Source organism: Elephas maximus, chromosome 14 (genome assembly GCF_024166365.1).
Source record: "Elephas maximus indicus isolate mEleMax1 chromosome 14, mEleMax1 primary haplotype, whole genome shotgun sequence".
Taxonomy (NCBI): domain Eukaryota; kingdom Metazoa; phylum Chordata; class Mammalia; order Proboscidea; family Elephantidae; genus Elephas; species Elephas maximus.
The window spans coordinates 35,827,840-35,853,782 of NC_064832.1; the positions used below are offsets into that span (position 1 = coordinate 35,827,840).

General features: G+C 33.9%; 1 protein-coding gene across 10 annotated transcripts in view; it reads left to right on the forward strand.

Moving 5' to 3' along the window:
- Positions 1-25,943, forward strand: part of TSC22D1 (TSC22 domain family member 1) — a 154,551-nt gene that overhangs the window by 12,067 nt on the left and 116,541 nt on the right. The window contains exons 2-3 of one of the 10 annotated variants that reach the window (XR_007513044.1): positions 18,804-18,965; positions 20,137-20,192. The exons of 3 other annotated variants lie outside the window; for them this stretch is intronic. Coding sequence is in view for 5 of the 7 variants with exons in the window: in XM_049852927.1 (XP_049708884.1) it covers positions 20,137-20,389 (253 nt within the window). In the remaining 2 variants the exon portion in view is untranslated. Of the gene's footprint in view, positions 1-18,803; positions 24,051-25,943 lie in introns of those variants that run through there. 6 more of the 10 variants (XR_007513043.1, XM_049852929.1, XM_049852928.1 and 3 more) reach the window with 6 other exon arrangements.

The window sequence follows — 25,943 nt, forward strand, 5'->3', positions numbered from 1 at the left end:
GAAAAACAGTGCTTACTTGCTGCATTTATAAATATTTCGTGTTGTATATTTGTTTATTTTGTATTATGTTTAGGCCAATAAAAATTCTATTTGAAAATAAATTTTTTAAAAATTCCCCATGTATTTCAAAATTAGAATACCAGAATTTTTTTTTTTTCTTCTGTTTTATCTACTTTTGACTGGTTTGGCTATTTAGCACATTATGTTTCTTAAATAAGTATTACCTTGGAATTCCTTTGGTGCACTTTCAGCTGTTGCACATATAAACATATGATGCCACTTATTTGTGATTAAAGAGTTTTTTTTTTTTTCTTAAATAGGAAGTACTAAGTTAACTGCTTGTTTAAAATTCCTACCTGTGGTATCTCTTATTTGTGGTAATTATAGTTACTTGTTACAAAACCAGTAGATTATGGGTTATACAAAGGGAGAACTGTGAAAAAGGTTTGGCAGTGGCCAGAATTAGCAATACATTTTATATCAATTATCTGTAGGTATTAAATAGGAATAAAAAATATTAAGAGATGAGATCTTCACTTTTAAGGTTGGCGCAGTTAAAAACAAGGGGAAACATAAAATCTGATATTGCAGTGCAGTGACCGTCAGAGGCCAGTTTTAAGAGTCTCTTAACTACAGGAGGGTTTCATATCCCATTTGTGGACATAACATACTAGTGTTAAACCTGCCTTAAAACCATTATGTTTCTGTTGATTGGGGAATAAAGTTACTGTGATTTGATTTCATTAAGGATTAAATTTAGATAAGGAATGGTATTGCCCTTCCTTATCCCAGAGCCTTTACAGCAAAGGTTTACTCTGAGTTTTCTGTGGATAAGATAGATGAGATCGCATCATATTTTTCCACGCCTCCGGGATTATTTTTATAGCATCAGCTCTCAACTTAGATTTAGGAACTCCTGATACCCTATATACATGTCTTTTTTGAGTGAATTATAGCTGGTTTGATGTATAAAATTGCTCATTGTCGAGTGAGACTTCATTCTCTTCTGGCTCATCTATCTAATTTCCTTGGTTATTAGGCTTCCTTAGTGTGTACAGGGAGACCTGGTGGTACAATGGTTAAAACACTCAGCTGCTGACGGAAAGGTAGGCGGTTCAAACTCAGAAGCAGTTCTGGGAGAAAGATGTGGCAGTCTGCTTTCATAAAGATTTACAGCCTTGGAAACCCTATGGGGCAGTTATGCTCAGTCCTATAGAGTCACTGTGAGTCGGAATTGACTTGACTGTGGTGGGTTTGGTTTGATTTTGGTTAATGTGTGCTATTATTAACCTGGTAACAAATAGCATATTGAGTAGTTAGGGATACTTTGAAGACATAAACATATGCAATTAATATATATGTAGGGAAACCCTGGTGGTGTAGTGGTTAGATGCTACGGCTGCTAACCAAAGGGTCAGCAGTTCGAATCCGCCAGGCGCTCCTTGGAAACTATGGGGCAGTTCTACTCTGTCCTGTAGAGTTGGTATGAGTTGGAATTGATCCGATGGCACTGGGTTTGGTTTGGGTTTTATATATATATATAAACCTAAAACCATATATTAAAAAAAAACAAACCCAAAAAACCATATATAGCATTAAATTTTCCCTATTAGTACAACTGGAAACCCTGGTGGTATGGTGGTTAAGTGCTACGGCTGGTAACCAAAAGGTCGGCAGTTTGAGTCTACCAGGCACTCCTTGGAAGCTCAACGGGGCAGTTCTACTCTGTCCTGTAGGGTAGCTATGAGTCAGAATCGACTCGAAGACAATGGGTTTTGGTTTATTAATACAGCTATGATATTAATTTCTAGCGGTAACTGTAATAAAACTTTGCCTGCTGTATGATTTTGGATTGTTTGCAACAAAGCATTTTTAAATAGATTATGTCCTCTTGAGCCTCAGCATGGTTAAAGTTGATAGTAGTTAAAAAATTTTAGTACTGATTATGTGCCAGATTGTTCTAAGCACTTTACATGTATCAACACTATTTAATTCTCCAAACAGCCTTACAAGGTGTAAGTACCATTATTATCCCTGTTTTACAAGTTAGGGAACTGAGGCATAGAGAGGTAACTTATTCAGGGCCGCAGAGCCAGCAGGTGAGTGCTGAGGTTCGGATCCCGCAGTGCGGCCCCAGTGCGTGTGCTCCTGAATGCTCCGCTCTGTTGCCTCCACAGCAATATCGGAAGCCAGGTGTTCTGACTCCTGTTTCTCAAGTCAGTTTAAATACATTGAAAGGCACTGGGGACTGCAGATATGACTCATCATGTCCTCAAAGCGTCCTTGTTTTGATCTTGGAAGTTTGGGCGGGATGCTGCTCTTGTTCCTTTACTCCAGAATAGAAGTTCCATGAGAGCAGGGATCTTACCATCTAGTGTACGGCGGTATTCCCAGTGCGTGGAGTAGTGCTTTGCTCCTAGTGAGTTCTGAAATACTTGGTGAGTAAATGAATCCAGACACAAAGATCCAGGATGAGTTGTTATCACCACCGAACACTTTGCTATCCTGTTACCGTTAAGTGCACAGTCTTTGATAGACAGGACTAGGATTCGGTTCTTCCCAGATGTTACTGTATGTGTTATTTTAAATTATCTCTCTTCCCCCTGCTCTGCATATCAAGTGGGTACATTTATTAAGTCTGAAAAAAACCAAACCAAACCTGTTGCTGTCATCTGACTTATGGCAGCCCCCTGTATACTAAGTGTAAATCATTGTATCTCGTAATGGTGTAAGCAAAGGTGTGATCAAACATGGTTCTTGTCCTCAAGGAGTGTATAACACATATTAAAAAACCCATCGCCTTTGAGTTGATTCCAACATAGCGTCTCTATAGGATTTACATGGGGAAATTATATGGCAGTGTAAGAGCTAAGTAACAGTTTTAAGCAACATGAAATATGAAATTAGAGAATCAAAAATTAAGAGCAGGAAATCTTGAGATTTTGTTCAACTCTGGGTTTATAGATGAAGGAACAAGTTCAAAGATGTTAAGTGAAATCTCTGAGATAGTGCTACAAAATATTTCTTAGACTATAACTGGAACTCAAAATTATATAGAAAATTGCATTCAGAATTAATAGAAGGGATAGAATTGACTTTGGTAGGTTAGAAAAGCAGAGTCCCTGGGGGGTGTAAATGCTTAATGTGATTAGCTGCTAACCTAAAGATTGGTGTTTCAGATCCTCGGAAGAAAGGCCTGAAGATCTACTTCAGAAAAATAAGCCATTGAAAACCCTGTGTAACACAGTTCTATTTGAACTGACTTTCTAAAGTTTTGAGGTAAAAGAGAATATTTCAGCAGAAGAATGTTACTAAAAATGGTGGAAATAGGAAACCATTCTGGGCAGCAATAAGGCAACAGTTGTGGATTCAGCTAGTGTAAGTTCATGTAAAGAAGTGATAGGAATGACTGAAGGTTGGATTTGGGAATGATTTGGTCCTTGGTAGTTGTTGCCTAAGTGGTGTTCATGGAAGATTAATTTAAATGGAACCCATAGTTTGGATTGGAGTGGGGAAACCTGGATGTAGAAAGGACCAGTTAGTTAGGAACATAAGTTTTTCCATTCTTTGTTTATGAATGAAGGCAATAAATTAGGGAGATAGTGATTTCCATTGTTAAATGATTCAGCACAGGATTCCTTTGGTTAGCAAATTCCTCGAGTTATAAAAGCATTATTCACTTGCCTGGCTTCTCCTCCCTCAAATTAATATTTCTTTACTCATTTTGAGGAAGGAAAGAAAAAAAAAAATCTAATTTCCCAGAAAAGGTGTTATGCATAGCCATAATTTTAAAGATATAAAGTATATGTGGTTATAATCTTAAGGTAGGATTTTTGGCAATTTTAAAAGTTTTCATAGGGTTTACCCATGTTTATAATCCACAGCAGATGTGTCCCAAATGTATTTAGTAAAAAAAGAAATTCAAGTGAATGTCAACTAGTATTTTAGTATTGATCCTTTCCATTAGTGACTGTAAACACTTTCGCCTTGCTTCCTTTTATTCCCATTGCCAGTCTCATTCAGGCACTAGACAGAGAAAGAATTACTTCTTCCTGTTCCCTGGGCTCTGCCAAAGGGAACATGGTATGGATCTTAAGTTATTAAAAAAATGAAAAACATTAATGTCACCACTGATACTTAATGTGAATATTTTGATTATTTTCTTGACATTTAAAATGCCACAAAACTTCTTTATATATTGGTGCTTTTCTTCACTCTGCTTGTCATTTTTCAAGTGTGAGGATATATGCACATACATGTGTATATACATATAAAGGAATATAATTGTTCTTTGGTAACAAAGTCTCAAGTATTGGAGAATGTGATTTATTTAATAAGTTTATGAATAGCACTGACCCTGTCCTCAGGTACCGAATATTACTCTTCTACTATTTTTGGTCCTTTGCTTCAGCGATTTTTTTTTCCAACTTATTTTTAATTTTTTCTTTATCTTGCAATATTTATATCTATCTTTGTAAGCTGCTTTAAATATTTTTAGGGAATGGCTTGGGATAGAAATTAAATGGGAAAAGTATGACAAGGTACGATATGATGTATAATGAGGGGTACTAATAAAGCAGTCTGGAAGTCAGAAGGTAAAGATCACATGCTTTTGAGGAGGTGGCATTTGAAAGAAGTTTGATCATTATGGGGATTAGTAAGCCATTTCAGTAGAGAAAACGTAAACCCAAAAGATTCAAAGAACAGTGAGTGTTTATAGAAAAGAATGTAGGACATAGAGTATAATTGAAGTTGGCAGGAGGTAGTGTCTGTGTACAGGAATACAGGAGATAAACCTAAATTTGAAAAGCCTTAAATGCAGGATTGAGAAGTCTGGACTTTATTGAACGTGGAATAGAGGGCCCTTTTTAGTTTTTCAGCAGTGTGGTGACCTGATTAGTGCTGTGTTTTAGGAAAGTGTTGGTTTACTTGGGATCTCTAGTTGCTTCCTTTCTTAATGCGGTATGAGACACTCAGTAATTCCTTTTTCTCTGTAGTAGAAATGGAGACACATTTACTCTTTGTGGTTGTAATCTGAGATAATGGCTTAAATCAGCGACCTTGGCCTCATTAGCAATAGTGAGAAAGTAAGGACTCAGTCCGCACATGGTAGCACTCCACTTAACAAAGAGATAGAACTCTGGTGACCTAATCGTTGCATAGCGTTTCTGGTCTTTTCTTGGGACTATTTTTATTAATCTTTTTGTGTTTGCTAGTTTTTAGCTTCTTAAGCAAATGAGGGAAGGGAGGAAAAAGGAGATTCTGAGACATACACCGTAACGTTGGAAAGTGGCACTTTATAGCCTGACATTGAGATGTAGGAGTTAGAAATTTTAAGAAAATCCCAAGAAAGTGTAATATGGTATTGTTTATCAAGTGAAAGTTAGATTATGTTTGGTATATTATTTTAAGGAAGCATGGACATAAAGAATAAATTCTAAATAGTGTTAATTACTGAGCTATGGACAAGTATACAGAGATCCTATTTTTGGTCATATATGTATCATTTTAACCATAGACAAATAATTTTACTGCACCATTTTTCTTTTTTCCCATTTTAAACTATGACAAGTACTTGACATTTTCATAGTTTTCAGGACTGGTAAGGGTATTCTGTAAGATTTATGTAACATGATATAAATAAAAGCTAGACTTCTACAGATAGGAATTACAGGGAACATTTTTTTAATAGTAAAAAGTCCCTAATAGAGGCTAAAATTTAAGTATGTACCAGTAATGATAGTAATAATGAGATTGCTGATGAATAAATGAGACATCAGGTATCCACTCTGCAAAAGGTATTTTGCAGGTAATTACTGATACTTTGGTATAAGAAAGATATTTTGGTTTAATAAATGTACCCCTCCCCCCAATTTTTCTTTGGAATAGTGTTATTAATTACCTTTCTCAATACAGTAAATGAAATAATTGTATCAAGGGAAGCTGACTTCTCTCATTTCAGATTTTTTGAATCCCTTTGTTAGAAACGGACAACCCAACCAACGTACTTTCTTTTCTTTCGTCAGGAAGTTTTTGTTTATGCTTAATATTAAATTAATTTTGTTTCTCGGTTGGGTCCTTTAGACAATTTTGTTGTGGTGTTTTTGACAATGACAGGTATATCCTTTCTGTTGAGGAAATACTCCTTTGTTTTGAGAATTGATCTTAAAAGATGATATTCGTTGAAACATAAATTAGTGAATTTATTTGGGACAAAATGCAGCTTTATAAATTTCCTTTGTTTGCTTGCATTTTGTTTCTTATAGCATGTTCCTTTGGACACAGGCATTGAGGTATGTGGATTTAGAAACTGTTACAATGCTGTCCGCTGATCGGGTGCTGTTAAACCATCAAATACCTGGGTCTTACTCCTCTTCCTTCTCTTTTGAAGGCTTTATCACTGTAATGGATCTAAACTTCTCTTTTAGAGTCAGTCATTGTCCCATGTCTTATATTTGATTGATGCTCCATGTTATTGTAGAATCTTGGAATGAGGTGTATGGTTGAGTGTTCCTAAACTACTCTTCATCTTCATTTTGTTGTTCTCATTGGGGAAGCCACTAAACATTATTCATCAGTAATTCTCCAAAATGACAGCAGGATTTGCATATTTACACAACTGGTTATATCCTTCTATTAGGAATTTTACCTATTTTGAGACTCCAGGAAGAAAGGGAGGATCCAGAATGAGAATAGGTTTAAGTTCAAAGTAGATATCTTACTAGTTTCCTACCTCCATCCACCAGCCCCGTAATAATAAGCCATGATCCCACAGTCTAATCATCCTAAAAATTACATATAATGCTTACTGAAGGTATGTAATATTTGAGTTGGTAACCTTTTTAGCTCCTTTTTTTTGAGAAATTTATGTAGGATTTATAATAAATTCATAAGGGATCTAAGGAAGATGGTTTTTAAATTTACTGTATTATTGGATAATATAGGTAAAATATTGTAGAGTTAAGTAACTTGGTCACATAATTACTAAGTGATGGTGCTGGTATTCTGACTTAGGTGATTTGATTCCAAAGCTGCAGCCTTGCCCAGGTCCGTGATAAGTGGCAAGAGCTGACAGGTGAGAACTATAGTAAGCAGCCCTTAGCTTATGAATATGGAGCCATTTGGTCCTGTAGAGTCAGTAGTTCCCTAGAGTACCACTGTTTTATAGAGTTCTGCAGTAATTTATGTTCATAATGATGATTCCTTAATCTTAATTGTAGTTATGATTTTCTTTTAGTACATTTTTGAAAGCATTTTCTACCCAAAATGGTTAAATTTTCTAAATTTATGGCTGAAGAGTATATTTTAAATTTGGAAAATTTGTTTTAGTGAAATCTAATCTCTGAAGAATAAATTAATATGGAGACATTCATTTTTATGATGTGACCATTTCAATAAATCAGATTGATGGTCCCCCATTAGTCTCTGTTAGCGAGATTTACTATTAAGGTGTTGATTGACACCTTAGGGTATTTTTCTTTAAGCTTACTATGATTGAGTTAAATTAAAATGCTTTTTTAATATAGAAAAAAAATAAAAACCTCACTTTAATAACATTTAAAACATTAATAGCACATTTTATGACTCATACCTTTAGGATTGAAAAGTTACAGCTTATATTAGCATTGCCTATTATTGGAGCAAGAAAATGCTAATATGTATAAACACTTCAATTATTATTATTGGAGCAAGAAAATGCTAATATGTATAAACACTTCAATATTCAGTTGAAAATAAGACTTGATGTCTTTTTCTTCATTATCCTGCAAGGATGAATTTATATTATAATCTAAGACAGTTGTATTAGGTGTTCTTTTAATTCAGAGTTTTTATAGTAGAGCTGCTTTTCTTCGTTTTCATTATATTGTTCCTGATTGATTTATAAACAACTGAAAGAAGCAATTAGAATTCTTTCTGAATTGTAGTTAACAGTGGTAAAGAATGATCTTAAAAGATTTAGTTATTATTTAATAGTAATGGAGGATAAAACTTTGTGTGTTCCATAGCTTTCCACTAATAAGAAATGATCAAAAACTACTAAAAAAACAATAATTCTCATATCTTGTACAAATTGATTGCATTTCTAGACATTTTACTTATTTGTTAAGCTTTTGACAGCCTAAAATTGCCATTTTTGCCAATCCATGTAGGCAACTATAGGGAAGAGAGAATTTTTTAAAACGTGGTGTTATTTTTTGTGAAATGAACTAAAGACCCACTTTGGATTTTTTTATTTAGAGATTTAGTCAGCTTTGCAGTTTTACTTAGCTTCTTAGTCCATGAGGATCTGCCATTGACTTATTTAGTTAACTTACTAAGAAATTGATTCAATATGAAAAAACTAAAGCTTTTAACAAGTGGACACATTGGCCTAGCAGAAACCAAGTTGTGAATATGAAGGTGACCTAAATGTGGTTCAAAATGCTATTAGACCCATTGATCTGAGTGAGTTAGAGGCTCAACACCTGAGGAAGGGCCAAGAAACAGAAATAGAATTAGAAGACCATTAAAGTACGTGGAAGAGAAGAGGATCTGGCAGTAATACTTTATTAAACAATTGGCTCTGCCTGCATTCAGAGCGACTATGCCCTCATTGTCTGCATTGTAAATCTAACTATATACAGCATCTTGGGAAAATTATCCAAGCTAGCTTAAGCAGCTTATGTTACCCTAGGAAGCTTTTAACAGTACTTCTGTTTTTTTCCTGGTATTGTGATGATTTATTTATTTAAGAAATGCTTGTTGAGTGCTTGTTCTGTACCTGACACTGAGCAAAGGTACTGGGGGCTGCATAGGAAAAAAAAAAAACATGGTTTTATGTTCAAGAATTTTGTCTAGTACCCTGAAGAGGCATCAAAAGATCTTCATAGATGTTCTGAATTATCGAAATCTAGTTATATTATGGAAACCCTGGTGGTGTAGTGGTTAAGTGCTATAGCTGCTAACCAAGAGGTCAGCAGTTCGAATCTGCCAGGTGCTCCTTGGAAACTCTATGGGGCAGTTCTGCTTTGTTCTGTAGGGTTGCTATGAGTTGGAATTGACTTGATGGCAGTGGGTTTGGTTTGGTTTTGGTTTAGTTATACTTAATTGTTATTCTGTATATGGTATATGCATGACTGCTTTTTTTTAAGATTCAAATCAGGTGATTTATCTCGGCCTGATGGTAGAGTTTAACAAGCCTTGGCATCAGACCTGGTGTCTAATCTTGTTTCTGGTATCTAGTCTTGTTTTATGACCTTTGTAAATGAGCTAACCTCTCTTAAGCCCTATTTTTCTTATTTGGTAAGTGGGGGTAATAGCTTACCCCTGCACTGTTATTGAGAACATTAAAGGAGGCAAGGTGTGTAAAACACCTAGCTCAGTTCTTTGTATGTCTATAAATGGTAGCCACTCCTGTTGTTACTGTGCCACATAATTGTGATTCCTTGTTTCCGCACTGGAAATTAAAAGCTTGTCTACATATTCAGAGGCTTTCTACATACATACTATATAGCCTTCTAAATCAGTGATTTTTGGTACAGACGTTCCCGGTTGAGGTTCCACAGAGAATTAATCCCTAAAGATGGTATATAGCTAGTGCCACTATGCTAGATGCATATGAGAAAAGTGAGTTCATTCCATATGCTGGAGGCATCAGGGACTGATTCTTTTGCCGAACTCAGGCTGCTAGGACTATTCTGTTACCTATTTGAGAAGTGCTTCAAAATTCTTAAATTCACAGAAACGAAAGTTGTTACAAAATGCCCCTTACCGTTTTTCATAATGAGGGCAACTTAGAAAGAATGTGGTGTCATGTAGCAGTTTGTTAATACTCTAAAATAGAACCATTACCCTAGTCAAATGATTTCAAACTTTTTTATTCTAAAGATTGTTTTAGAGGGGCACTGTCCTCTGAAGACCATCTGTTCCATTCTCAGTCCCATATGGGACTGAAAACTATCTCCTCAGAATGAATGGAATTAATCAGTTTATTTTTAATAAGATAATGAATCATTCCCTGGGTTGTAAGTATCAAAGATTTGTTGACTTAGATTTTGAAATCTAGTATAAAATCTCAAAAATAATGTTTTTTGAATACTAATTTACTAGGTAAAAATATAGTTCTAGAGCCCAGGAAGTTTGGAGAGTGCATTTTTTTACATACATGTTGAAGGTTGACATTGCATTTTAGTTTATTAAAGACTTCTGAGAATATCTGCAGAAGAGGGACCGTCTTCTTTTATTGGATCTACCTCTTTTGATCATATAACACCTATCAATGTCCTGTAGAACTGGTGTTCCTTGGAACAGACTTAGGGAAATATTAATTGGCTTCTTTTTTTTTTTTTTTTAATATGAGAAATTTCCTGGACCATGTAATTAAGTGATGGCAGGCCTCAACTGGAACCCATCCCTAGATTTATTGTTCCACTGTAACAGTTCCCTTTCTGTTTGACTACCCTATTTTAAGTATACAGTTCATATTAGAAATGAAAGTATAATTGTCATGTGAGAGTACATACCAAGTGCTCCATCTGGCAGACCTTTAAGAACATGTTTTGAGAAGTTTAGCATTGATGCATGGTATTGCAGCCTTGCTTAACTGGCTCTGCCTTTGTAAATGGTTTGCAGACCTGAGGATAGCCTTTATTTATATGTGGTAGTGTATTCCTGGGGGAATCTATAGAAATAGGATGGAAATGCTTAGTTAACTTTGTAAACATTCAAAGATAAGGAAGCTAATCTGAATTTGTTCTATGCTCCAGTTACCATCAATATAGAACATTTTACTAACTTTTTACTTTCTGTGCTGCTTATGTTGGGGAGTTAAATCTTCATGGTGTTAACTAAGTAAAGAAGCCAATTGAATATTGTCTCCTATTTGTCTATTTTCTGTGTTGCATTCATTTGAGAAATGGAATAAGAAAGTAGTACAAAAAAGGAATGTTAAAATTCTGAGGAGAAAAATAGACATTTTTTTTTTGGACTAAACAGTTTATCAAAGGAGTGAAAAAGATGGTTATTGGAAGTGTTTCTGAAGATACAAAAATCAGTTGCCATCAAGCCAGTTCTGACTCATGACGACCCCATGCGTGTCAGAGTATAACTTTGTCCTGTAGAGTTTTCATTGGTTGATGTTTTTGGGAAGTAGATCACTGGGACTTTCTTTTGAAGTACGTTTGGGTGGGCTTGAAACTCCAACCTTTCGGTTAGCAGCTGAGTGCATTAATCATTTGCACAACCCAGGGGCTCCATTGGTAGATTAGGGAAGGCATTTTTGGTTCTTTTGGAAATGCCTTTGAAGATCAAACAAAAACCCAGTGCCCTCGAGTCGATTCTGACTCATAGTAGACCACGATAAAACTGCAGAAAGTCAGAGTCTTTGAAATACTAGCTGCATTTAAGTTTCAGAGATTCGATGTTCAAGTTTTGAAGAAAGACTGGAGAGAGTTTTTTTTTTTTTCCTACTTAGAAAAACCATAATCTGGTATTACTTCTGAATAACATTTAAAGGAGTAACTTACCAAAATGTGTGAAAACCAAACCTGTTGCCATCAAGTCGATTTCTACTCATAGCAACCCTGTAGGACAGAGTAGAAAGCCCCATAGAATTTCCGAAGAGTGGCTAGTGGATTTCAACTGCTGACTTCTTGGTTAGCAGCCGAGCTCTCGAAGGAAAACACGTTAACTTCATTTCCTCACGGAGGCATATCCAGATACGTATCTTGCTAAATAAAGAGCTTAATTTTAGTAGTAGCACTTTCAAGGACTTAACCCAAGATCTGTTGTGACTTTTACAAAGTTTTACTTTGGTAATGAATACAGTGTTAACTAAATATTGTGCATATCTTATCTCTTACTATCAATTGTTGATTTGATGGTGGTGGCATTTCCCCTTTTTCTTTTTGGCAATATTTTTCTTTTCAGACACGGATTATGACTTTATCAAAATTTTATTCCCAAAATGTTTGGTGAGTAGGAAAAAACTGAAAGCTGCAACTGATCAGTAAGGTACCAGGATTAAATTTTTTCCCGGTATTTAAAGTTAGAGTGGCATATCAGGTTGGGCATTTTTCGTTTTTCTGATTAGTAATCTCATTTCTTTGTAGAAATCAGCTACTTGATGGTTAATTGACCAACACAAACCTGAAGGCAAACACTATGAATATTTTTACCGTTAAATATTTCAGTGTCAAAGCACTTTTAGCAGGCAGCCTGTGGCCTCAGTGACTCTTAACCCACTTAGAATTGTTTTGCATTTCTGTATAATTAAAATGATTAAACTTGATTTTTTTGAAAAATATCCTTTGATTTTTTTAAAACCAGGTTTCTATGAAAAATGTTTTAATGTCGTAGCAGATTTCTAAAGTCCATTTGTATCTATAAACTTAAATAACACATAGAAATTTAATGTAAGCAGTATATTTGAGAAACTGTGTAGGTCTCACTAGTTTATCCAGAGGTAATCAAATTATGAGAAATGCATTCAGCGGAACCAAACTCAAAGAGATTGATATAGTAACCAGAATATAATTTTATTAGTTTATAAGATAATTTAAATTTGTTATTTTCTGTAGATAATTCTTGAGGGAAGAGTTCTCTTAAGTGGCGAAACTTATAAATTGGAGAGCTTTTTTGATAAGCATGAAAACTGAGTAAAATTTGCTCAGAAGAATAGCTGGATGAATTGGCTTTCTTAGTTTCTGATGGTTTATTGACATGGGGGGCCCACTCTTTAAGACAGGTGGAGGCTACTGACATCATGACTTTCTTTGTCACTGCAGGCTAAAGTGCCCAACAAGTTGTAATTACAACCTGTACTGTCTTTTTAAAAATCTATCCCATTTTATTGATACAGAATTGGAAAGCATACTGTTCACACCCAAACTGTTGAATGCTGCTGCAGATCTTAAATTTATATTGATTTTTATTAGATTCAAATGGAGATGGGGAATGACCTTTTTGGGTCTTTTTTTGATCTTTATGGAAGAATTCTAATAGAACATTAAAATTTAGGATGAACAACATATAATTATATGTATTATAAAATTCTGTAACAAACTAAAGAGTGTTTTTTTGGGTAGCAGAATTGAGTTCTGAATCAGAATGAAATCCTATTTGTTATTGCCATATTATTATGTTAATCATGTTTATAACAGCAGTGATAACTTAAGTTGTATTTGTAGTGTTTAACATACATTAAGATAATAAAGCTCATTAAACTTCATGAAATTTTCATACATTTAAAAGACTATCTTGTATATTTCTCAGATAAATCGATAGAAAGTGAATAGATGAGTTAAAAGACAAAGTCAGCATCTAAACTAGAAATTCTGGTTAGGAAAAAAACCCTTTTTTTATATCTTGCTTTTTGAAAATATTTACAAGGTGAGGGGGATTTCTGATGATCATTTCAACATATTTTTAAGTAGAAACATCTGTTTCTAGATTACTTGGGTTGCTAATTTTGACTTGTTAAATTTGTTACACTTTGCTTCCAAGTTTTACTGCCTTGCAAAACTTTCACAGTTTAGAAATAGCAGTTCAAATAGCCATCAACTCATCTGTGTTTAAGAGAAATTGAGAGGGTTTCAGAATTCTACTTGACACAGATTGTGCTCATCCTAGCATTTTAATCATATGCTAAGTGTGTAAGAAGAACTATTTGATTATTAATCAAAATAATATGATTTGGAAAGCTATAAATTACTTACTTAAAACTCAGAACCCTGGAGTCAAACTAGTTTTTAATTCCTTGCTCTATAACATAGCAGGTGTGATCACGGATGAGTTACTTTACCAATTTTACATTAGTTTTCTTATCCGTAAAATTGTGAAAATGATAATAATATTGCATATATTTTAAGGCTATTGTGAGAATTCAGTGAGGTAATATATATATATAATGCATAATACATTAATGCCATGTTAAGCACCCAATAAGTGTTAAAAAAAGAAAAGGGAAACTTTAACAAATATTTACTTGTAACTAACTTTTTAGGTTACTTTGTAGTCTAACTAGGAGTTTTATCTCTTCTTAATAAAAAAAAAAAGTAGAGATATTTATGGCACTAAATTTTCCTATGGAAATTTTTAAAGAGAATAATGAGCAGAAAGTCTTTTTTTTTTTTTAATGCAGGATTAAAAATTCATACCATGATAATTTTAATTTGAAAGACTTTTTGTGTGTGTTTTTATTGACCTAGCCTATCATATGCTTGCTGTTGTATAGAGTTAATTTCCACATTATTTGTTTAACATAAGCATAATTCTGTTTTCCTGTTTGTAGGAGAGAAAATTTCCTCTTCTGCTCTCTCGTATAGTTTCTCAAAGTTATTTTGTATAGAGAAATGTTTACCGAAGAAAGAAAAAAAAAATCTATCACCATCTGATTACTTTTCTGATATTACCACAGAACGTGATGTAATGCTGTCACTTCCATCAGGGTTAGTTTTTAAGGAAAATTTGCACTAAGCTTTTCATCTGAATAAAATAAATGTGGATTTATGTATCGAAGCTCTCAGTGGATATGCCATAGATATGTCAAATGTGATGCCATATTCAGAACCTTTTATTTTTAACTTTTAATTTTGAAATAATTTTAGACGTAACAAAAAGTTACAATACAGCATTCCTATGTACCCTTCATCCAGCTTTCCCTAATGTTCATATTGTATAAAACCATAGTATAAATATTGAAACCAGGAAATTAATATCAATACAGTGGTATTGACTAGTCTATAAACTTCATTCGTATTTTGACCGTTGTCCACCATGGCCTTTTTCTGGTCCAGGATCCAATCTGGGATCCTATATTGCGCTTACTTGTGTCTTCTTACTGTCCTTTAGTCTGGGCTGGTTTTTCATTCTTTATTTGCCTTTCTTGACCTTGATAATTTTGAGGAGTGCTAGCTAGCTATTTTGTAGAATAGCTTTCAATTTGTGGTTTTCTGATGATCAGATTGAGATGATGCATTTTTGGCAAGGATACCAGAAGTGATGTTGTGTCCTTCTCAATGCGTTATATCAGATGGCACTGATTTTTACTGTTACTGGTGGTGATGTTAATCGTGATCATTTGGTCTGCCAACTTCCTGCACTGTGAAATGATTATTTTTCCTTCTGTAATTAACAACTGTTCTCTGGGGAGATACTTTGAGACTATGTAAATATCCCGTCTCTCATCATGCTTCTGCCCGTTAATTTTAGCATTTATTGATGATTCTTACCTGATGAAAACTTTTTAATTCTTTAACATTTTTGTTGTTGTTGACTGATAATACAGCTTTTGTTGTCACGGGTGGATAGGAATTCTGAAGAAATTAATGTAAAGGCAGCATAATTAATTAAAAAAAAAATCATCACCATCGAGTCGATTACGACTCATAACAACCGTATAGAACAGAATAGAACTGTTCCAGAGGGTTTCCAAGGAGCGCCTGGTGGATTCGAACTGCCAACCTTTTGGTTAGCAGCCGTAGCTCTTAACCACTACGCCACCAGGCCTTCCTAATTAATAAAACTTAAATGCATTTCTTTCTGTAGTCTTGTTGTTTGTTTGTTTGTTTTTTTTTTAGTATACTTGTTATGAACACAGCACACTTCAAGATCGTAATGGCATTTAAATCTAGTGGAGTAACTTGAACCCCAATAACAGTTTTGGATGTTATCTCTTCCAAAAGGATGGGGAGGAATTTTTTGGAATTAGGTTAGATGTTCAGTTCTTAAAGCTTAGGTTTTTCATTCTCATTACAACTTTATCTTCTTTTAGGGAATTGCTTACCTAAAGGAAATGGTTATAAGTGCATATACTTATAATGCTGTCTGTTCCCTTGAGTTCCAGGCCTTCTTTCCTATTCTGGTGTTTTTAATTTGTATCCTGCTTGACAATACATGAGATTTGTGGTGTAGAAATCTTATCCTCCTCCAGAGTCAATACAATACCTTGGCTTACTAATTCTAAGGAAGGTGTTGAAGCTATTATTTATTGTATGTCCTTGTGTGTGTGTGTGTGTGTGTGTGTATATATATACTTTTCAAGGCAAAATTTCTAAACTTTTTGAAATTGGATGTCCTGGAAATACCTAGTTTTCTTACTTCTTTTAAATCTCTTAAAATAACATTAGAAAATCTATAACTGATGCCACAATTTGCATCATTTCCAGATAATGCCTCTGAAATTTCTGCTGACCGTACTCAAAAATTAACCCCAGAAGCTGATGGTACCCATAAAAGATCCATGAAAGCAGTTCTTTGGATAAAATGATTTCCTCTAGGATTTGAAAGTTGGACATTTCAGTGTCTGCTTAGCATTTCAGCCACTCGACAGACTTCATACTTTTTTGTTTCTTGATCAGTAGACTTCATTTACTTGTTAAACATTTACTGAATATCTACTCACTGTGCCAAGCCCTTTTCTAGGGCCTAGAGATACAAAGACTCACTGCATCTGTGAAGGATGTTCTTTCATTTCCCTCCGAATGCCACCTTGGACTGTTTTGGAAAGAAAGAGAGATTTTGTGATGAATTATTTTTCTATATGTAAGTGCCTTACAGCCAATAAGAGTGAATAATAAATGATAAATAAGAAAAACATGTTGCATTATGCTCCCAGCTTAGGTAGACCATCGTGTTTTTTGAGTAATAACAAATGCACTGACTAGCAAGTTCAACTTGCGGTCAGTCATCCATAGATACAAGTGAAAAAAATCATGAAGTTTTTGTAGAAATGTGTTACCTATTTCACTGCCTAAAAATGGGCAGGTGTAGTGTAGCTCCCCCCTTTTTTTGGTATTAGAAATGCTTAAAACTCATAAGCAGTATATGCTTATTTAATGATTTAGTATTGACAAATATTGTAAATTGTCTGATCAAATTAGGCATCTCAAGAATTTCTCATAGTGGTATTTATATAGGTATAGGTGGAATACTTAGATTTTATTTCTAGTTTAAATATTAACTGAATTTTCACTAAGAATCTTAAAAAATTTAGGTGCTTGTAGAAAATGTTAAAATGATTTTATTGATCTACTGGTAGATTAATAGACCTTATAATACCCGTTTGCGCGCCTTTGTGACATCTCAGTGTTGCTGTACTGTTAAGCTTTGGCTTCGAATTTCTTCTCAGTGGTTGAAATGCAAGGACTGTAGTGCCCCCCACCCCGCACCCGCCCTTTGAAGCATCCCCTGGAAGAATGCTGTCTATTAAAACAAAACTAGATAAGGTTCCACTATATCATTCCTATGAGCCTCCGTCAGTAGAGAGCTGACAGAGGCTGCTGTTTCTTTTGTAATAACGACCTCATTTTGAAAATGCCTTTACATTTCTATGTGTAAATAGTACATTATCAAATTTGTGGAGCTTTCCTAAATTACTAACTCCTGAAGCAATAGAGACACCAGGTCTTCTCAGCGATTTAAAAATAATTTCTGTTACGGGAAATCCGTTTATTCATTTTTGAGTATGAGTGTGTCGGATCCAGAAGTTTTGGTACTTAAGGCAAAATAAAGAAGTATATTCTCAAAGTGGTCTGACTGGGGAGAAGTTTGAAAATGATCCACTTCTCCAGCCATCTCTTGTGTTTAACTTGCTCTCTAGTCTAACCTAAGAACAGTTTTTTAAACCTGTTCAGTTTTTAACCTATATATTCTATGGGGCATGGTAAACAAAGGATTGGAGCTCTTTCACGTCATAGTCCTCCTGAAGGAGCAGTTGTAAAGTAAACCCAATATTAATTTGAGAAAGCTATTGTTTCTTAGGACTTGTTTTTTGTTTTCAAAATAAAGTGAGCCTGTAAACTTAAACAAAAAAATTACCAGGTGTGTTTCCTATTTCAGAAAAAAGGACCTTTCCCTTTCTGGCTGCGTTTTTACTCAGCTATGTTGTTACTACTATAGGGTCCCTATGAGTCGGAACCTACTCGACGGCACCTAACAACAGCAACAACATACTGTTACTACTAGTTAGTATTCAAGAAATAAAGGAATACTGGAAAATTTTTGGAAAAATTGTATCTTGTTTATAGTTTCTGAATATGTTATAACTATCTTAGAGTTTAATTTATATTTCATTAATTTGGAAGTTTTAGATAATTCTTTGGTTTATGTTGAAATACTACTAAAAAAGAGAAGGGATTATTTGTCAAAGAAGTTGAGGAGAAAAGAGTAGAGGATATTTCTGTAGCACCTATCTACAGAGTATGGGTGCAATGAAATCATAAATATATAGCCCTGATATACTTATTTTAAGCCTTTTTTTAATCAAAGAGTTACCTCTTAAGAAACCTGGAGATGGAGTGCTGTGTTAATCTGTTTGAGTTTTTTGGATTCTTGAAAGTACCTGATTAGATCGCATTCCTTAAGATAGTCTGTAGCCAGATCTTTTTCCTGATTTGTGTTCTTTTCTCCAAACATCCCTCATATACCTCCTTAGTTCGATTATATTGTGAAATACTTTTTTAACCTAAGTATACTCTCTTCAGAACAACTTTGAAACTTAAAATCTGTTGGAAACTAAACATGAATAGCTGCAACTTAGGGTCAGAAAGTACTTTTTGTAAAGTAGTTATGTATTTGATACCTCTTGCTAGATGGCAGTTTTCCTCTCTTATTCTGTCAGATTCCTTTTTTTAATTTTTGGAAATTGCAGATTTGATGGTTAAATTCATAGGTTTTCTTTCCTTAGGCCAAACTGTTTTCATTTCTCATTTGTACAGAATTCAGTATGTTCTAAGCAGAAGGTTTAGCTTGTTCTTTTCATCTTTAGGCTTTTAAAAAACTTATTCTAAATATTGTTAGGTAATAGAATAACCCTTCCTTTTCAGCTTTGAGTATATTTCCAAACTGGCCAGCAGAGCCAGGAGAAAGTGAAGGCATTAAAATACACATTCACTTTGGTTGGTTGCTACCTTCTTAGTGCTGAGACTATAACCTTTGTTGGTTGGTTGATAGAGAACAAGAGAGCACAATCTTCGTTCTGCTAACAGGTAAGGAACCCTTGTGATAATTAGTTGGTGTGAGAGGGAGATTACTTGATGGCATTTAAAAAATTTTTTTATCCCAAAATATAACATGTCCCTGAAATAGGATAGTATGATTGTATATTTCATAGCGTAGGGATTTACAACACCATTATATTTAGAGTAAAATCTAAAATTTAATAGGGATCTATCACCCTGTATTACAAAATATAATTGATCTGTTTTTCAAAGGCAACACTGTTAAAATGTATCCTGCAGTCCCTGTAACTTTAAATACATATCTGCCTATCTTATTCTCCTTTCAGCTTTTCCTTGATCAGATGCTATATGCTTTGAACTTTCTTCTCTTATTTAGCTTAGTCCTATAATAAAGCAAACTATTTTCCAGTATCTTTCCTATCATCCAGTGTTTGGGTATGTCTTACTGCTTTAATTTCTACATTGTAGTCCTTAATGATTATTTCCTGGTCCTTCTTGGCCCCAAATCAAATAATCGTGCATTTTTAAAAGATTTTGAGTCTGAATTACCTATGTCCACTATTCTGCCCTCCCTGTTTTAAAGTTGAGTGCTTGAGAAATGATAAAACATTTTTTTTGATGAAAGTAGTCATAGTTTTGATAAATTCATATTTAGCTTTGTATTGCTATAACATGGGACTGTAGGCTGATGAATTCTTTAAATTACTGAAGACTTGAGAACTGAAAACAAATTCAGGGTCTTAGACATTCCAGGGTTTAGTAGTATTCCTGTTGATATCCTTGATTATTCTGTTTCTACTTTTCAATACATCTTTTTCTCTTTGATGGAAGAATTAACTGGGGCTCCTCCTGTAATATATCTAGGTTGAGTACCTTTTCCCTGTCCCTTGAAGACAACTATGATCTTGTTTCCAGTCATAATTTGTCATTTTTTGATTCGGTCTTCCATTTGAAGTTGAATGGTTTGTCACAGAGCATATTATGGCTTAGACCCAAGACAGGTCCCTTCTTAATAGTTACTGGAGGAGTATGATCACTTATGGTGACAGACTTCTAAAATTCAAATTAAGAAGGTACACCTAAAGGTAGCTCCTTTTCATCCTGAGGATAAGCCATTACAAACTCAAATGACCAGAGAATGTAATTTCTTAATAAGAATTTTTTTTTTTTTAAATCTATATTCAGCTCTCTATTTCAGTGCTTCTCTCCTACCAGAGGTGCAAGGAGTGATCCTAGAACCACAGATACAGCCAAGACCACGGAGAGCTTTTGACGTCAGGGGTCCACTTTCTCCACTGAACCCTTGGAGACAGAATATCCAGCTTCTGGAGAGAGTGGGAAAGGATAATAAACAAGTGGGTGCTTTCCATTATTTGCTTGGGTTTATTTATAGATTGGCGTGTCCTTCCATTGCCCATTTAATTCTATTGGTAAACTCCTTGGGTTCATAGAAGAACCAAGTGGGGCTGCAGTCTGTTTGTTTTTCTTCTATGAATGCTACCTAGTGCCCATTCAAAAAAGAGATCTAAAATTTAATTTTCTCTCCAGATAATTAAAGCAGCAGATAATTTGGGGCACATGATTTGGTAAATGCCCGTGTAGTCCACAGGAATTTATAAAGGGAATATTTACCCATTTTGGCCTTTAATGGCATTAGTGGACTTCTAAGTGTTCTTTTATATTCCTAATTAAGAACTCTTCGGCCCAGCTGGACATCTGAACTCTCCTAATTTACACAGTTAGATGTCCAGGTGTTATCCTACTCTGTTAGTGAGGACTTTTTGATCTTTTTGCTACCTCAGACTTTAGGACTTCATATTAATTGGACTTTTTAGAAGATGCAATGATAGTACCATTATGGTTTTACTGTCAAATCTAGGTTTCATTCTTTAATAAAATAAATATGAATTAATGTAAGTTTCAGGATATACTATCCCTGAAAGTTTAATATACTTAAAAGTAGTTTACCAGTCCCTAGTAATATGTTATTTGTGGCAGAAGAGCCTTGTCCTATATTTTTCCCATGGCATTGAAATGGATTTCTCTTAGTTTCTTTGATGCCAAGGGTAGATTTGATTCCAGGAAGTTCTTAGCATCTACAGTGGGTAGAACATGAACTTGGTGCCTTTGGCAAGTTTTCATTTTTCCTTGGTGGATTCCTTCTGTGACTCCAGGTATCTTGAAAATGGGAGACCGGTTTATTTGTTCTCTAATTGCCCAGATTTCTTTCAACTGGTAAACATCATACTTCTTCAGCAAAAGGAATTCTTCTAGCAGAGCCTTCATGGATGATATCTGTCACACATGCCAGCACCTGCAGTTTGGAAGGCAGTGGTGAATGGATCCATGCAATATGTCTAGAAGACACAAGGATGAGAGAGCCACCTGATCTTGTCATTTATAAACTTTAAGATTTACTGTGGTTTACTCTTGGTTGGAAGTGGAGAGGCTCAAATAATGAAATAATCTTTTCAGATTGGAATTTTACATGGCCATGCAAATACTACTTTCTTATTAAGAAGACTGAAATAGAGGAAGTGTGAGAGACTCCTTTCTTTAAAAAGTAGCTCTCTTTCTGTTTCACTAAAAAGATTTGTGGGATTGAATCTTTTCACCTAAATAAAACGGGCAAACTTTTTTTTTAGTAGTATAGGAAATCCAAAAAAAACAAACAAAACTGTTGCCTGAGACCAAAAGGAACTAGTAAATAAAGGGTGAACTTTTTAACTATCCTCAAATTAACTTTAATGTTAGGAAATTCTCTCTTAGCTTACCTTTTTTCTGTTCTCGAGCCTTATTATAGTTGTCAAATTGACAAAAATCCCAGTATAGAAGTAGAATAGGTATCTTTTGAGATCAGAGTGGCTGGATCTGTCTTCTAAAGTGGCAAATACCTGTTAAACTTGAGGTATTATTCTGCATTGAAGGCATGTTAACATTTGAATGATACTGTCACAAAGCAGTATTTTATAGAGCAAAGACAATTAGAATAAGCCTGTAGGTATGAATAAGTCTTGGTGAATAGTTATCCAAAATATCAATTATATCAAAATAAAAATATAACTCCTTAAAAAATAGCATATCAGAATGTTCCTATATCTCTATTAACTGATCAGTCAACTGTTCTAAGGAAAAAATTCTTAGGTCATTTAATGATGCCAGCCAGTTTGTTTTAGTTGGGTATAAATTTTAAGAATAGAAATTCTAGAGTTATTAACATGAAAGGTTTAATAATTTGATTGTTGAGCATCTAAAATGTTTCAGGATCCTAAAAGTTTTTAGAAGCCACTTTTGCTAAAATATAAATTGACCTTTATTTTTTCTTGGCAATATCTGAGAATTTTTTTTCTCATTAATTATAAATAAATTTTAATAAGTATAGTACTTAAGAATAAGTTTAAAAGATTAATTTGAACTGAAGTATCCCTAGAGAGCTTTGAATTCCCTTTAACAGCTTTTTATTTCTGATTTTTTTTAAGTGTTAATAACAACAGTTCATTTACAAATATATATGACTAAAAAGCAATCTACCCAACATTTTAGAAGGTACTCAGTGACCTGAGTGAAGTTTATTTGGAAATAAGCCGATTGAACTCTTTGAACCATAGTACAAACCAGTTTATGGCCTGTGTGATTATTAGCCTTGCTTCAGCTTTGAAGATGAAAACTGATTTCGTCTCTTAATCTCATGCTCTGATGACGTTTTAGCTCTGTTCCTTAAAGTGCGCAAAAGAAATGTGCGTTTCAGTTCATCTCATTCCACTTTTAAAAGCCATTTAAAGGTTAAACTTTTTGTATATTAATGTGAAGTGATTTGTTTATTTAAATTCTATCTTGATGCATTTTTCTTTCAGATTTTTTTAATATTTCATGTCAAAATATGCAGTCCTATATTTTCCAGTGTTTATGAATATTAATACAAGCTATTTTTTTCTAGAATGACTAATTGTGTAATATTTGTACATGTGATCATTTGAAAACTAATAAATACTTTCTCCATGAAAAAAATGTACTTACTGATAAATGGTGTATTTCTGTTTCAGGAGTAGAAAATGAACACTACAACAGTATTTTTAAGTGTATATTAATTTTATGTGTTTTCCCTCTAAGTATTTCTGATTTCTTTGAGAAAAATTATTGTTTTTTAAACTGTTTAATTAAAATGATTCTTCATGGGGTCACTGAATGCTAAATGTATGAAAAAGGTATAGTGGTCTATTTGGTCTGATTTTATGGTTTTCTGATTGGCTTCAGCTTAGCTTTGTTTCCTGATTTGGAATTTTTTTAGTTGCTGTTTTTGTATGTCAGTTTTACAAACTTAAAACTCTTGAATTCATATTGTAAATTTCAGGAGTAATTTGGTCAAATCTATTAAAGCTAGATTGATCCAAAACAATCTCTTAAAAAATAGCATACAAAAGACAACCACCCTACCCAGAAAAAGAACATTTGAAAATAATGGTTGATTGGAGAACCACCCAATTCATAAGAGCTCTCAACAGGAGAATAAAAATGGTTTGTGTTTGAATGTTCTGCTTGATAATTATAGGAGAAATCTTGACTCAAGAGTCTCTTGTTTTTAACCTTATCAAGGCAACATGAAATAAGAGTGAAATTTGGTTTTAACTTAGACAAAGATTTTTGTCTTTATAGCTACATGAACTAAGTTGGAGCCACTGGGACAATTTACCTTTTTCTATGCAGGGTCTGATAGAAGCAAGAGGGTTATCTTTTGGATTTGAAGAATTATACAAGAAGTGGACTCCAAAAATTAAAAATGACCATTATTAAGATGGAGTCCTAGGCAAGAAATTAGTTTAATTAATGACAGCATGAAATAATTGTCTGTCCTAAGACATTATACTCTGAAAAAATAAGAATAAAGGAAATTATTATCATTTAGAATAGCTATTGTATTTGAGGGGAGAGGGAAAAGCTAAAAATCTTGGCTTTATTAGCCTGATAAGATAAAGGGCTCATAAAGATTCTGTGGACAAATTTTGCTTTTAGAATTAAGGCATTTAAAAAGCTCACAGGCATAGTGTTTTCAATGAAGGCTGTCTATTATTTGAAAACAAAAATATTTATAAGCCTTTCCTAAGTGTAAATAAAAGAGTGGAGGGCTAAAAAAAGAAAAATTTGAAAACAAAAATATTTATAAGCCTTTCCTAAGTGTAAATAAAAGAGTGGAGGGCTAAAAAAAGAAAAAAAAAATCCTACACTGGAAACTTCAAAAGTATTGCAAAGAGTTTAAAGTAATTTGAATGGTGAAATGAGTTTTAAGTAATGGTGAGATGAGTTTTAAGTAATTTAAATAATCTTTATTACACAGACTCTTCCCTACACTGTCAGTAGCTTCAAAATAAAAATATTACAGATTGTTAAACTTGGCTTACCTTTATATCTTCACGGTATAAGAAATATGCTTACTATTTCATCACTGGTTGATTATAGTATAAAAATCTGCTTTGGTTGTTCCTTAGTGAGGAAATAAAAGATTTTTTGGTATTTTCTGTTCAAAAAAAGTAAATGTCACATAAGCAGTGTGACTGCAAAATACTGACCTTTTTAATAACTTATTGTAATTATGTGCACACATTTTTTTTTTCTTTTCAGTATTGAAAAATTAAGCAAAATGTCACTGCTTAGGTGTTCCAAGCAGTTTCTAGCTTTTTACTCTGGTATTTTAGTTTCCACTAAAAAGATTTAATACTAATTTAGTCCCAAAATATGGAAGATTGGTGTTTCAAAAATAAGCACATAAGTGCTCTGACTTTTCTTTTCCACTAATATGTATGTCTAAGGTAATTAGATTACTGCCGTAAAAATGTTAGGGAACTGTGAAGTATGCATCGGAGTTTTCAGGACTTATGATCAAAGGGATCTCTGCTCAAGAGGTAAGGTATGGATGGCATAGGTAGGAAAATGTTCAAAATGTGTTCAGTGTAATTTTTAAAAAATGTCTGATAAAGTACACTATAATAGATAATGCTTGGATTTTCAGACAGATACAAGATAAGGAAAATAGTTTTTCATAAAATCTGTCCCAGAGAAGAGGAATGGATAAACTACAAATTTGTTATGCATGATTTTAAAGTGTGTTTAGAAGCAAATGCACAGACATTGTACCCTTTGTATACTTAGCCTCTATTCCAAGAGATCTCCTACTCTTGCTCTTAGTGTATGATCCCTATTTAACTTCATATTTTTAAAGCATGAACACTATAAAAATAGTGTACTTTGCATAGAAAGTTGTATATGAATTATTGATTCATATATTATTGCCAGGCTTCATTTTGGCTATATATGCTTATTTTTATTAAATGATACCCAGAACACAGAAAGTAATTTTTTTTTCTATGTACTGTACTGAATAACTAAGGTGAGAAATTAATGCAAAGAGCTTTATAAACATTCACTTATAAAATTTAGGGAAATCTCGTTATATTAAGGGTTAAATAATTTTGTTGGCTAGTATAGAAAATCAGTTAGAGAGTAAAGTTAATACTCTTATTCTCTAGGGAATAAAACAAACCAAACCCATTGCCACTGAGTCGATTCTGACTCAAAGCGACCCTATATGACATAGTAGAACTGCCCCATAGGGTTTCCAAGGCTGTAAGTCTTTATGGAAGCAGACTGCACCATCTTTCTTCCACGGAGCGGCTGCTGGTTTCAAACTGTTGACATTCAGTTAGCAGCTGAGTGCTTTAACCATTGTGCCACCAGAGTTCCTTCTAGGGAATATTAAGTAGGCTTAAACAGTTATGTTAGCATAAGAGCATCATTTCTAGAAACAAAATTGCAATGTTGAATATAGATAAACTAGGAAAGTGGATTAGGATTTTTTCTAGAATGAAATTACTAGTATAATCTGCTAAATAAATGGTAGCATAGAAAACGCAATCATCCATTCTGTGTTTTAAGTCCTTCTCATAAAAGGAACTCTGGTTTGTGGACATTTTGCTTTTACTTCTTCCTCCTTTTCCCCTTTATACAGAATAA